At 38.5% G+C, this 14,002-nt stretch overlaps 1 protein-coding gene across 3 annotated transcripts in view; it reads right to left on the reverse strand.

Moving 5' to 3' along the window:
- Window positions 1-4,323, reverse strand: part of GTF2A1 (general transcription factor IIA subunit 1) — a 116,702-nt gene extending 112,379 nt beyond the window's left edge. Inside the window, exon 1 of one of the 3 annotated variants that reach the window (XM_057731445.1) lies at window positions 3,865-4,323. In XM_057731445.1, coding sequence (XP_057587428.1) covers window positions 3,865-3,894 — 30 coding nt within the window. In that variant the 5' untranslated portion in view covers window positions 3,895-4,323. The remainder of the gene's footprint in view (window positions 1-3,864) is intronic. The other 2 variants (XM_057731444.1, XM_057731446.1) reach the window with 2 other exon arrangements.
- Window positions 4,324-14,002: the final 9,679 nt, after the last annotated feature.

The following is a 14,002-nucleotide window of genomic DNA, read 5'->3' on the forward strand; positions in this document are numbered from 1 at the left end:
TTAAAATATGTAACACATTTTCACAAATTCAAAACGAATTAAATGTAATACAACAGTCATTTTTCCAACGCTCTAAAACTTATTTTAGAAGACATAACTTTAAAGGTATGGTCAGCCCAGTAAACATCATTTGCCTTAGTTAAAATGAATTGTTTGATGACTGCATATTTTAATAAAGGTTTTACGACTGTTTAATACAATTCATATACAGAAAATCGTTACACATAAAAGGTCCATACAATTTCCAGTTGTAATTTCCTATGTTATAGTCACAACACTTAACATGATCCAACGATATAGTTTTATGGATTACTATGTCTGGTTTTTATTAGCCCTTGCTTGATTTAACCCCTGTTGTATCTCCTAATCTCATCACTGGCTTAGACTTCACAGAACCTTCTGTCCTGTGATCATTTGCCTGGTAATAATCTGCAAACTAATAAGTACTCAAATTTAAAAATCAATTAATTTCGGTTTTTGTTACTCAGTCTGTACCTTTAAATTATACCATCAAGCTGTTCACATAACCACAATAACAGGTCTCAAAGTCTCAGAGGAACAAGGCACAATGATCTCTTTTGCAGGATCTCTCTCCTACTACTGCCCAGATGATGCTATGGAATAGAATCATGAGCAGCCTCGATATTTATTTTTAAAAATTATTATTATTATAACTATTATTGTTGACATTACTTGGGGGGAAACTTGCTTTTAGAAGGTTGCCAGGAAAATGAGAATAGATGTGAAAGCACTTTAAAAGTATATAAAATATTTTTTAAAAACCAAAAGGTAAGAAACAGAAGAATCTGCCCAACCCACATCCTATTTTTAACACATTGGACAAAACAAGTTTGCTTGTCAGCATGTAAAACCAGAGCTGCCTTGTTGTAAATCCTAACCATTATCACACAGAGCTAAGATTAACAGCCTTTTTCTTTTAATGCTTTGTCATTATTTGTATTTTATATCTTGCTTAAGGTAAAAGTTACTGCTTTACCCAATAAAACCAAGGGTTTGCTCTCATAAGCAAACCTCAAACAGAAATAAATGTTTCATCAGCATCTCTGTCACCAATATTGTTATCAGAGGGGAAACCTCTCAAGAAAATGCATCCTTGCCCAGCCAAAAATACAAATAATGAGTTCCTCTATACAACTTACCTCAACCACTAAAAACTATTTGTTCCTTTTCATTACAACTGGAAAAACAATTCACGTATCTGGGTTCTCACCTTTGCTGTTCCATTCACTCACTTGCTTTTCATTTTTGCCAAATCTGCCTCTGTGAACTAAAATTACTCTTGTGATTTCTGCACCTCTACAGTGCCTCCTTATTTTAAGGTCCTGATTCTACATATAAGAAATATCTGACTATGGGTATCACCTTACCTATGGCGATTCAACTACTGAATTACAAAAATACATTTATAAAATGTTTTTTGTAAACCAATGACTCAAGACATTATAAAAATGCAGTGTAATTTTAATTAGTAGTATAAATCTCAAATTGACAATATAAATTATTTTTTCATGTTGTTTTGGTGTTTCTGAAGTCAGTCATCCCTAAAAATATTCTGCTTGGATATCCACACATTTATAGGTACAACGTGCTTTCTTCTGGCACTCTCTAGTTAATGAATTAATCTTGCTTTAAGATTTTGCTTTTGTGCTTTAATTAACCCAGACCTTGACCACTTCATGGATTCATGTGCACTATAGTTAAAGGAAGGGAAATGTGTATTCTTCATGGAAGTATATGCATGAAGAGTAATTTAAAATTGTTCAAGAGTTAAAAAGTGCCCAAAATACTGATTCTTTTCAAAGAAAGAGAGTACATAGGCACTATTTGAAATAAGCAATTTCTGAATTATTATTTAAAATGCTAAACTCTACTTGAGTCATAGTTTTTGCCTTTTATGAAATACACAGTAATTTGTCCTGGTTTTCAAAAACCAGATATTCCAAACTTAAAAGCTCATAAATTAAAGGGCCATTAGTGCCATTATCTAATGACTGATTAAAGGATTTCTTTCAAAAGTGTTAGTCCCTGCTACAATACTGGAAAATAAACTGGATTAATTTCTATATTGGATATCTTATTAACATCCAATGCAGCAAAAACACCGTCTAGTTAAGAATTTTAATTTTTTAATACCCAGTTTGCACAAAGCATATTACTCACAATTCCCCTATCCACAAATGCACTGTAGACATAAGTTCCTACAAAGAAGCTTTAGGCACTTTATTTCCTTGAAAAGCTTCGTGTCTCAAATTATTTATTATAAGAAAACATGATGAAATAGTAGGAGCTATATTTCTAATATTTCCTGTATCCTTGATGAACAAAACACTACCAAAATCAAATCCTCTACAGCTAACAGTAAACATGGAAAACTTTCCAAAAAAAAAAAAAAAAAATTACCGACAATAACGCTTGCACCTTCTAAACACAAGAACGATTAGACATTTGAGCTTAAATTCTCTTTAAAAACAAAAATAAAAATAAAATAAAAAAGAAGAGACAGCAAGTCTAGTTTCCCCTAACAAAGACGGCACATCCCAGCTGCTGTATCAAAACAAAAACTAGGGACTCCGAAAGCAGCCCTGGTTGGACACGAAATTACAGTGTACGGAAAGGACCTAGAAATAAATTGAGCTCTGCACGCGCCTGCCTCTCGCCTCGGGAGCACGCACCTCCCAGCCCCGCTCTCAGCAGCTCTCACTATTTAAAGCCGGATCTGGTGTTTAAATGGAGAGGCGGTGACGTAGGCCTGAAAAGCACCTTCCCATCCTGGCAGAGTCTATATTAGAGAGCGGCAATGGCTCTATATAAACAGGGCAGCCAAAGGGAGGAGGACCACAAGGCTCAGGGACTGAAAAGCAGGGTAAGCGGCCGCAGCCATGATGGATCGACCCAAGTCGTCAACGGTACGGAGCCGGGCGGCCGCGGCGGGCTTGTCTGCATTTGGGACCGGGCAAAAACGTGTTTTATTGTCATAATAAAAATAAGAGAGTGGGGTGGACTAGTGATCACACTGCGTTGGTGACTGAAAAGGTTATTTATGTGACTGCTTTTTGCAAACCTACGTGATCGCAAGTTAAGAAAAAAGGGACAAACGGTGAGAAGTAGACAAATTTGAAGGCGAAAGCGGGGCACTTTGACCACTGTAGGCTTTGTTTGTTTTCGTGCTTTTTCTAGTCGAAGATACGATGGGGGTTTTGCTTCCCCTTCGCCATTTTACCGATTCGGAAGGAACCGAGATAAGTGCTTTTCAACCTTCGTCCTTTTTTAAAAAAAAAAACCAAAAAAAAAAAAACCATAAAATGGCCCCAGTTGAAAGCTCTCTAAGCACAACCGCCAGAACGCCCGAAGTAACCCCCACGGTAGCCATTAACCTTCCACTGCGTTAAAGTGGATCGCGGTGGGTCCTGGGGATTCGCCCAGCTCCCCAGACGCCGTTTTTGTTTTGAGGCTGCTCCGGGAGCCTTTCTCCAGCCGGCGCGGCCGGGCCCGCTTCGTGGGGGGGAAGCGGCGGCTCGCCTCCCGCCCTCCCTCCCGGCGGCCGGAGTCTGGGGCCGGGGCCGCGCGCTCGCCCCGGCCCAACCGCCCCGCGGCGGCCCCAGGCCCCGCCGCCGCCCCCGCCCTCCCCGCCGCCGCGGCCGCGAGCCTCGGCGCCCCCCCGCGCCCGCCGCCCGGCGCCCCGGCCCGCTCCGCCCGAGGCGGGAAGCGGCGGCGGCGGCGGCGGCCGCGCGGGCGGCTGAGGAAAGTCGAGGCCGGGAGTCGCCGCCGTCCCCGCCCCCGCCCGGTCCGGCCGTTGCTGCCGCCTGAACGAAGCCCCCGCCGGCCACCAAACCACATCCTTACCACGGTGTTTGTATTTGCCGAGTTCGCCATTTCCACACACAACACAAACAAGAGGGGGGCAACCCCGAGAAAATAAGATAAAAACAAAACGAAAAAGAAAAAAAAAAAACGAAAAAAACACCCGGAGGGTGACCCAAGCCACCGCAAAATTGGGGGGAAAAATTTTTTAACAAAATCGGATTCTGACGGAGGAGAGGGGAACGGCGAGACGAGGAAGAGGAGGAGGGGGGCAGTCCTCCCGGAGCTAAAACTCGAGAATCGCCCTTAAAAAAAAAAACGGCCAGGACCCTTCAGGGGTCCGGGGGGCGTTGCCCGCTCCCCACCCCGCGCCAAGGAGGGAAACCACCACCGGTCGCCTCTACCCTCGCCGCCGCTGCCGCCACCGGCTGCAGCTCCAGCCGTCCGGTCCGCCCGCTTCTCCCCTTTATATAGTGAGCCAACGAGCTGCGCGAGCCGCCGCTGCCGCCGCTGCCGCCGAGAGACAGGGCGGAGGGGGAGGGAGGGGCGGAAAGGGCGGGGGCAGAGGTGGGCGGGGCTGAGCGCGAGACACCGCGAGAGCCGCGTGCGCAGGCGCGCCGGGGCGGAGGCCGCTGCGGGCCGCGTTGTCACGCGCCGCGAAGGGTGTTGTGAGGGAGGAGCCGTGGGACTTAAGGTAGTGAAGTCGGATCGCCGCCTCCACAAGTCTCGCGTGATCACGTGGTCGGCACCCAGGCGGAAGTCCCCGGCACCTGCTTTGCGGTGAGGAACTTGCTAAGCACTGCTGGAAAAAAGCGTGAGTTCTGGTGACACAGGAGTCCAAAGCTAGCTGGCACCGCCTCCTGTCGGGCGTGTACGCGCCGTCGCGCGCTGGAGGGGGCTAGGAAATGTGGAAGGGGCGCTGGCTGTTGCCCCGCTAGGAATGGCCGCGGAGGAGGGCTGGTCACGTGGTCCAGCTTCCGGCCCCTGGCCCGCATGGACTGAGGGCGATTTCGAATGCGGAGTCATCTGCGAGCAGGAGCTAAACTCAGGTTCCGGGTTCAGAGGCTCCTGTCCCCTAGGGTGAGCCTTTAGCTTGCGAAATTGTGTACGAGTTCCTAAAAAGGATGAAAGCTGGTTTGGGCGCCCCGTTATCACATTTCAGATTTAATAACAACTGAAGCCGTGTGAGTTGTCTCCACCAGTACAGCTACGAAGTCTCTGGTTTAAGTTCCCCAAAGGTCCAGCCTCTACTATCCCACGTGCTTTCAAATGACTTTTCAAAGTGGTGGAAATGCCAGCTCCCCTCTCCCCAAACCCGAAACACTGATCACCGGGATTATGACCGCACAATTTTTCCCGGTTTTTAAACATGGTGCCTAAATGCAGTGAATCCACGTGGTCAGGACATACTAACGTCTCAAATACTTGGCCTTTGACCCACCTCTCGCTGCGAAAGGGGCAGAAAATGTGCATGTCTTGGAGTGCGACTCAGTAGGTGTTTGACGTGCTCTGCCCAAGCTAATCCCCCCTTGATATCAACATTTCAAGCAGAACAGAGAATGCTCTGTTCAGAAGGCAGAACTCCCAGTATCTAATTTTCTTGTCCCTAGGAATTTCCAGAGACATGGAATGTAGTCTGGGCAAGTGAGGGAGTCTATCCTCAAAAGGCAAAGCAAAACAAAATGTCAAACTTTTGTGCCTCTGAAACCACAGTTGAGGAAGATCAGTTGCTTCTCAGCTCACTGCACAGTTGCCTGTTTAGCAGCATCGAAAGAAAAAAAAAATCACAGGAAATCATAATGTTCTTTATATATTATATAAAATTACGATTCCATGAACATTTGTAATTCACTTAAGAGTCGGGTGACCATTAGTCCAAAAAATTATACTAACCAGTACTTTTCATTTCTTACTATTTTAAGAGGATTTTTTACCTCCTTATATAAGTACTACTGTTTGCACGTGGAATCCCTCATTTTTTTCCCTACCACTTCGTATTCTTAACTGAACGATGGAGTGTGTTGCCGTCAGTTAAAATCAAGATCGCTGCAACCAGGACTTGGGGAAGAATTTATGAGATTTACTCTCCACAGAATTATTCCTAAAGGGATTGATGCAGGTATTCTCTGATTGGGTCAGACCTATAAAATGATAGAGTTACTAATTAAAAAGACAGAAAACCCAGTCCAGGCCTCTATTTAAGACCTTCAAACTCTCTGGAGGCCCTGCATCAGCCTGTCTTTACACACTAAATTACAACAATACCTAGATTAATATTTACCCAGGTCTCTTCCCTTCACAATGGCTAGTATTTAAGTAACTACCAATCATGGATTCCATTCCAATTAATTGTTTTTCAGTCTTCATTTAGCTATAATATGCCTTCAATTCACGATATGTGTGTGTCAGCCAGTTTAGTTTTCGAAAGAGACATTTTCTGATCTTGTACCAAAATGGTAGGTCTGAATAATTTGGAGGCTGCAGTGCTTGAATTCACAAACTGAAAATTTGTCAACAGAAAACCTCCCATGTAAGACTGGATTTAGCATCATGTTTAAATTGTTTGTATCTAAACTTTTTCTTCTTTATGTTTAAAAGCTTAAATAACTTTTCTGATTGTAGCAGCTCCTTATACCAGATATGAAACATGTATACTGGATTTTCAATTTGTGAACTCATACTTTGTAACAATCATATACTTAGGTAGTTACATAATAGTACTTCTAGGTGAATTTTTTTTTAACTTCAAAATGTTTTACGTTGAGGATAAAAAGTTACTTCTTTCTTTTAATATTAACATTCTGCCTAACACTGGGTAGCTGTCAAACAAAGGAAGAAAAGGAAAAACTCAATGCATAAATTTTAATATACCATAAACAAAATGACATCAAACCTTAATATGTCCAAACATATAAATGTTTTACTGTGGGACTTCCCTGGTGGTCCAGTGGTTAAGACTTTGCCTTCCAATGCAGGGGATCCCTGGTTGGGGAGCTAAGATCCCACGTGCCTTGTGGCTGTAAAATTAAACCATAAAACGGAAGCAATACTGTAACAAATTCAATAAAGAATTTAAATAAATAAATGTTTTTTACTGTGCAAATGACTAGCAAGCAACAATGCCAAGGAAGAAGAAAATCTAAAAAGACTGCTCATTGGCTTAAACTAAAACCTCATTATATAATTTCCCTTTAGCTTTCATGTTCTTAAATAATAATAAACAAATAAATAAAGCAAAGGATGTGGCATGTATAGGCATCATACAGCCCTTGTATGTTCAGTACTGTTAGGTTCTTTTGGAGGATACAGAAGTTGAGAGGAAGATCTTATATCTCAAACTCGCTAATCCTAATGAAAGTCTTATTGTAAAGTGTACTGCATAATTACAGCATTCATTTGAGATATAAAAAGCTCTGATATATTTCAGTTCTACCAAATAAAATTATATTCAGGTTTCACTTAATTTTTATTTGAAGTATAGTTGATTTACAACATTGTGTTAGTTTCAGGTGTACAGCAAAGTGATTCAGTTATATATATGTATTTTTTTCAAATTTTTTCCATTATAGGTTATTATAAGATATTGAATATAGTTCCTGGTGCTATACAGTAAACCCTTGTTGCTTATCTATTTTATGTATAGTAGTTTGTATCTGATAATCCCATACTAATTCCTCTCTCCACCCTCCCTTTACCCTTTGGTAACCACTAGTTTGTTTTCTATGGCTGTCTGTTTCTGTTTTGTATATAGATTCAATTCGGATTATTTTTTAGATCCCACATATAAGTAATATATAATACTTGTCTTTCTCTTTCTGACTTACTTCATTAAGTATAATATTCTCTAGGTCCATCTATGTTGCTGCAAATGGTGATATTTCATTTTTTTATGGCTGAGTAATATTCAGTCATATATAATATATAGATATATATTTATGTATAGAGATATATATCTACTTATCTATACATACACACACACATACACCCACACATATACACCCATACATATACACCCATACATATACAAAGGATGTTGAGCATCTTTTTATATGCCTGTTGGCCATCTTTATGTCTTCTTTGAAGAAATGTTTGTGTAGATCTTCTGCCAATTTTTTGATTGAATTTTTTTTTGATATTGAGTTATATGAGCTGTTTGTATATTTTGGGTCTTAACTCCTTGTTGATGGCATTGTTTGCAAATATTTTCTCACATTCTGTAGGTTGTCTTTTCATTTCATTAATGGTTTCCTTTGCTGTGTAAAAGCTTTTAAATTTAATTAGGTCCTGTTTGTTTATTTTGGCTTTTATTTCTTTTCCCTTGGGAGATCAATCTAAGTAAATATTGTTACCATGTATGTTCAAGAATGTTTTGCCTATGTTGTATGAGTTTTATGGTGGCATGTCTTATATTTAGGTCTTTAAACCAATTTGAGTTTATTTTGTATATGGTGTGAGGGAGTGTCACAATTTCATTGATTTCCATGTAGCTGTTCTGCTTGCCTAACACCACTTGTTGAAGAGACTGTCTTTTCTCCATTGTGTATTCTTTTATATTCTTTGTTCCAGATTAATAGATGTGTGGGTTTATTTCAGGGCTATCTATTGTGTTCCATTGATGTATCTGTCTTTTGTGCCAGTATCATGCTGTTTTGATTACTCTGACTTTGTAGTATTGTCTGAAGTTTGCAAGGATTATGTTTTCAGCTTTATTCTTTTTCCTCAGGATTGTTTTGGCAATTCTGGGTCTTTTGTCATTCCATATAAATTTTAGCATTATTTGTTTTAGTTCTGTGAAAAATATCTTGGGTATTTTGATAGTGATTGCATTAGATCTGTAGTTTGCTTTTGGTAGTATGCCCATTTTAACAATATTAATTCTTCCAGCCCAAGAGCATGGGATATCTTTCCATTTCTCTAAATAAGTTTTTTTTTTAATCAGTGTCTTATAGTTTTAACATATAGCCACTTCCTTGGTTAAGTTTATTCCTAAATATTTTTTGATGTGATTTTAAACAGGATTGTTTTCTTACTTTCTTTTTCTGATATTTTATTGCTAGTATAAAGAAATGCAACTGATTTCTGTATATTAATCTTGTATCCTGCTACCTTGAATTCATTTATTACTTCTAATGGTTTTTGTGTGGAGACGTTAGGATTCTATATATAGAGTATCATGTCTTCTGCAAATAGTGACAGTTTTACCTCTTCCCTTCTAATTTGGATGCCTTTTGTTTCTTTTTCTTGTCTGATTGCTGTGGCTAGGACTTCCAATATCATATTGAATAGAAGTAGTGAGAGTGGGCATCCTTGTCTTGTTCCTGAATTTGGTAGTAAGGCTTTCAGCTTTTCCTCATTGAATATTATGTTGGCTGTGGGTTTGTCATAAATAGCTTTTAGTATGTTGAGATATGTTACCTCTGTACCCACTCTGGTGACAGTTTTTATCATGAATGGTTGCTGAATTGTGTCAAACACTTTTTCTGTGTCTATTGAGATAATCATGTGGTTTTTGTCTTTCCTTTTGTTAATGTGATACATCACATTGATTGAATTGCGTATGTTGAACCATCCTTGTAACCCTGGAATGAATCTAACTTCATCTTGATGTATGATCCTTTTTATGTATTGTTGGGCTAGGTTTGCTAATACTTGGTTGAGGATTTTTACATATATATTCATCAAAGATATAATTCTCTCTCTCTCTCTTTTTTTTTTTATAGTGTCTTCGTAAGGTTTTGGTGTCAGGGTGATGGTGGCTTCATGAAATGAATTTGGGAGTATTCCCTCCTTTTCAATTTTTTGGAATAGTTTGAGATAATAAGTTCTTCTTTGTTTGGTAAAATTCCCCAGTGAAGCTGTCTGGTCCTGGACTTCTGTTTGTATTGGGTTTTTGTTGTTTTTTACAGATTCTATTTCACTTGTAGTAATCAGTCTGTTCAAATTATGTTTCTTCTTAACTCAGTTCTGGCAGGCTGTATGTTTCTAGAAACTTGTCCATTTCTTATAGGTTGTCAAATATATTGGCATATAACTTTATAGTATTCTTTTATGATTTCTATTTGTGTTTCTCTGGTATCTCTTGTTATATCTCCTCTTATTTTGTTTATTTGGGTCCTCTCTCTTTTCTTCTTGGTGAGCCTGGCTAGAGGTTTGTCGATTTTATTTATCTTTTCAAAGAAACCGGTTTTATTGGTCTTTTATTGATCTTTTCTATTTTTCTAATCTCTGTTTTATTTATTTCCTCTCTGACCTTTATTATTTCCGTCCTTCTCCTGACTTTAGGTTTTGTTTGTTCTTCTTTTTTAATTCTTCTAGGTGGTAGATTAAGTTGTTTGAGACTTTTCTTGTTCCTTGGGGAAGGCCTGTATTACTATGAACTTCCCTCTTGGCACTGCTTTTGTTGAGTACCATAGATTTTGTGAGGTTGTGTTTTCATTTTTTTTTTTGTCTTGAGATATTTTTTGAATTCTTATTTGGTTTCATCATTGAACCGTTAGTTTTTTAGTAGCATGTTGTTTAATCTCCATATGTTTGTTCTTTCCCTATTTTTTTTTCTGTGGTTGATTTCTAGTATCATACCATTGTGGTCAGAAAAGATGCTTGAAGTAAGTTCTACTCTCTTAAATTTGTTGAGGCTTGTTTTGTAACCTAGTATGTGGTCTTAGAGATGGTTCCATGTATGCTTGAAAAGAATGTGTATTCTGGTTTTGGGGGGTATAGTGTTCTGTAGATGTCAATTAAGTCCAACTGGTATATTGTGTCACTTAGAACCTCTGTTGCTTTATTGATTTTCTGTCTGGATGATCTGTTCATTGATGTCAGTGGCATGTTAAAGTCTCATACTAGTATTGTATTCCTATCAATTTCTCCTTTTATGCCTGTTAGTATTTGTTTTATATATCTAGGTGCTCTTGTATTGGATGCATATATGTTAACAAGTGTAATACCCCTTTATTGTATTGATCCATTTATCATTATTTACTGTGCTTTGTTTTTCTTTATGTTCTTTGTTCTAAGCTCAATTTTGCTGATATGAGTATTGCAACCCCCCACTTTCTAGTTGTCTCCATCTGCTTGAGATATCTGTTTCCATCTCCTCACTTTGTCTCTATGTGCCTTTCACCCTGAAATGAGTCTCTCGTAGGCAACATATTCTTGTTTTGTTTTGTTTTGTTTTTATCCAGTATGCCACTCTGTCTTTTGATTGGAACATGTAGTCTATCAACATTGAAAGTAATTATTGATAGGTATATGCTTATTGCCTTTTTAAACCTTGTTTTCCAGTTGTTTTTGTAGTTCTTCTTTACTCTTTTCTTTTTGTTTTTGCTTTAATGGTTTGACGATTTTCTTTTATCGTCTTTTTGAGTTCTTTTTGTTTTTTGTGAATCTGTTGTATGTTTTGATTTGTGGTTACCATGGAGTTCAAGTATGTTGACTCATAACTATATCTACTTGCCTTAAACTGATAATTATACAAGTTCAAGCACATTCTAAAAGATCCACATTTTTTGTTGTTGGTGATGGTGGGTTTTTTTAGGTTTTTTTTTTTTATAAATTTATTTATTTATTTTATTTATTTATTGGCTGTGTTGGGTCTTCGTTGCTGCACACAGGCTTTCTCTAGTTGCTGTGAGCAGGGGCTACTCTTCATTGTGGTGCGCGGGCTCCTCATTGTAGTGGCTTCTCTTGTTGTGGAGCACGGACTCTAGGCGCATGGGCTTCAGTAGTTGCAGCACACGGGCTCAATAGTTGTGGCTCACGGGCTCTAGAGCACAGGCTCAATAGTTGTGGCGCACGGGCTTAGTTGCTCCGTGGCATGTGGAATCGTCCCAGAGCAGGGCTCGAACCCTTGTCCCCTGCATTGGCAGGCAGATTCCCAACCTCTGCGCCACCTAGGAAGTCCTTTTTTAGGTTTTTTTTTGTTTGTTTTTGTTTTTTGTTTTTTTTGATTTGGACCATTTTTAAAGTCTTTATTGAATTTGTTACAACATTGCTTTTGTTCTATATTTTGGTTTTTTGGCCATGAGGCGTGTGGGATCTTAACTCCCCAGCTGGGGATCAAACCCACACCCCCTTCATTGGAAGGTGAAGTCTCAGCCACCGGGCCACCAGGGAAGTCCCAAAAAGATCTACATTTTTATACTCCCCTTCCCCACATTTTGTGATTTTTGATACTCTCTTTTACATTTTATGCTTTTCCTTTTGCTGTTGATTGTTTTTTAATCTATGTACTGACTTATTTAAGTGATCTTTAATCCTTTTATATTTTTGCCTTTCCTGCTGTATTTTCCCCTTTCTAATAGATTCTTGATTCTCTTCTATTTAGTGAAGAGCTTTCACTATTTCTTTTAGACTTGGTATAGTACTACTGAATTCTTTAGTTTTTGCTTGTCTGAGAAATTCTTTATCTCTCTATTCTAAATTCTAAATTCTTCTGTTTTAAATATTTTGCTGTGTAGAGTATTCTAGGTTGCAGGTCTTTCCCTTTCAGGACTTTGACTATATCATGCCACTCCCTTCTGGCCAGCAGTTTCTGCAGAGAAGCTTTCACCTAATTTTTAGGCTTTTACCAAAAAAACGTGTTGATAGTCACATGAGGTAATTTTTGATCTATTGTATAAGAAGAAATTTGTGACCACACAAATCACTTTTATACGTGTTCTCTTCCTCCCTTCTAACTTATAGTTTGAAATTGCTATTCCATACCCTAAAACAGCAACTAACTTGCAGCTTCTGTATACCAATATATAAGGCAGTTTGTGGTGGCTTAGTGCAAATAAACTAACTTAGAATAAACAGAGTGCAGAGTCTGTGGAATCACACTTGACTGTTATTACTGTGTGACCTTCTGAAGTAACTAAGCCTCTCTGTGTTGATAAGATGGGATAAAAACCACCACATATGATTGTTGGGAAGATCAAAGTTACTAGAAGGTGCTTTAATAAGTATTGGGTGTTTTTTTTATTATTATTATTTATGGTAAGTGTATAACAGCTACATCAAAAACATCAAAATGGGCAAGGTCTTTTTAACTCACTTTGTAGAACACTACCATTAGACTTTAATAATGATGCCAATGGTCAGTGATTAATTTTCCACAAAAATTGTGATACTTCAAGTGGTGAATACATCACCTTTTGTATGTAACTACTAAATATAATAATTTATATGCTATCATGAGTTAAAACTCCTTAATGTGGATGATAATTTATAGGTTGGAATTCATCAGGTTGCTTAGTTACACATATATCCGATTATATCCAGCAAAATTACATGTGAGTTTGCCCATTTGCAAACCAGTTTTAGGACTCTGTCCCACAGATATAATGGCAAAATATGGAAAGATGTATACTCAGGAATATTCATTGTGAGACTAATTGTAACATTAAAAGAATGGAAATACCCCTACATGTGCATGTAAGGAGATTGGATGAGGAAACAGTAGATTACTATGCAACAATAACAAGGAATGAGGAACATCTCTACATACCACTGTGGAGTGAGCTTCAGGATCTAGTATTAAGTGAAAAAAGCAAAGTGTTCTTTGTATGCTACCATTTAAGAAAAGAGGAACTATAAAAATGTGTACACATATGCTTGCTTATATTAAAAATTAGAGGAGAGATAAGCCATAATGTTTTTAAAATAAAGTTACCTATAAGGACAAGGAGAAAAGAGTGTGTAGGAGACAGGAATAGAAGCTAGACTTATTCAAATATACTTTATTGTTTAGACTTGACTCTGGAAACAGATATTTCACTTAGTTATAAAACAAAATTAACTTTGGTAAAGAAATCCCAAAATTGAAAATAAAATGAAGCAAAATTAACCTAACAGTATATAGGTTATAACCTATATGTTATAACATATAACACATAACAGAGAGGAAATTTTTCAGGTGACTGTAAAACACAGTAATTAGACTATATATCTGTAGTGGGATATTCTTTTTTTTGTTTTGTTTTGTTTTGTTTTGGCACACAGGCTTAGTTGCTCTGCGGCATGTGGGATCTTCCTGGAGCAGGGATCGAACCCGTGTCCCCTGCATTGGCAAGCGGATCCTTAACCACTGCGCCACCTAGGAAGCCCCTGGGATATTCTTTAAGGACGAAAATATCAAAAGTATTTTTTCACTGTTTTAGTATTTTTATTGATGGTGGTAATATTGTATATGTATTTT

The sequence above is a fragment of the Hippopotamus amphibius genome, chromosome 4 (genome assembly GCF_030028045.1).
Source record: "Hippopotamus amphibius kiboko isolate mHipAmp2 chromosome 4, mHipAmp2.hap2, whole genome shotgun sequence".
Lineage (NCBI taxonomy): Eukaryota > Metazoa > Chordata > Mammalia > Artiodactyla > Hippopotamidae > Hippopotamus > Hippopotamus amphibius.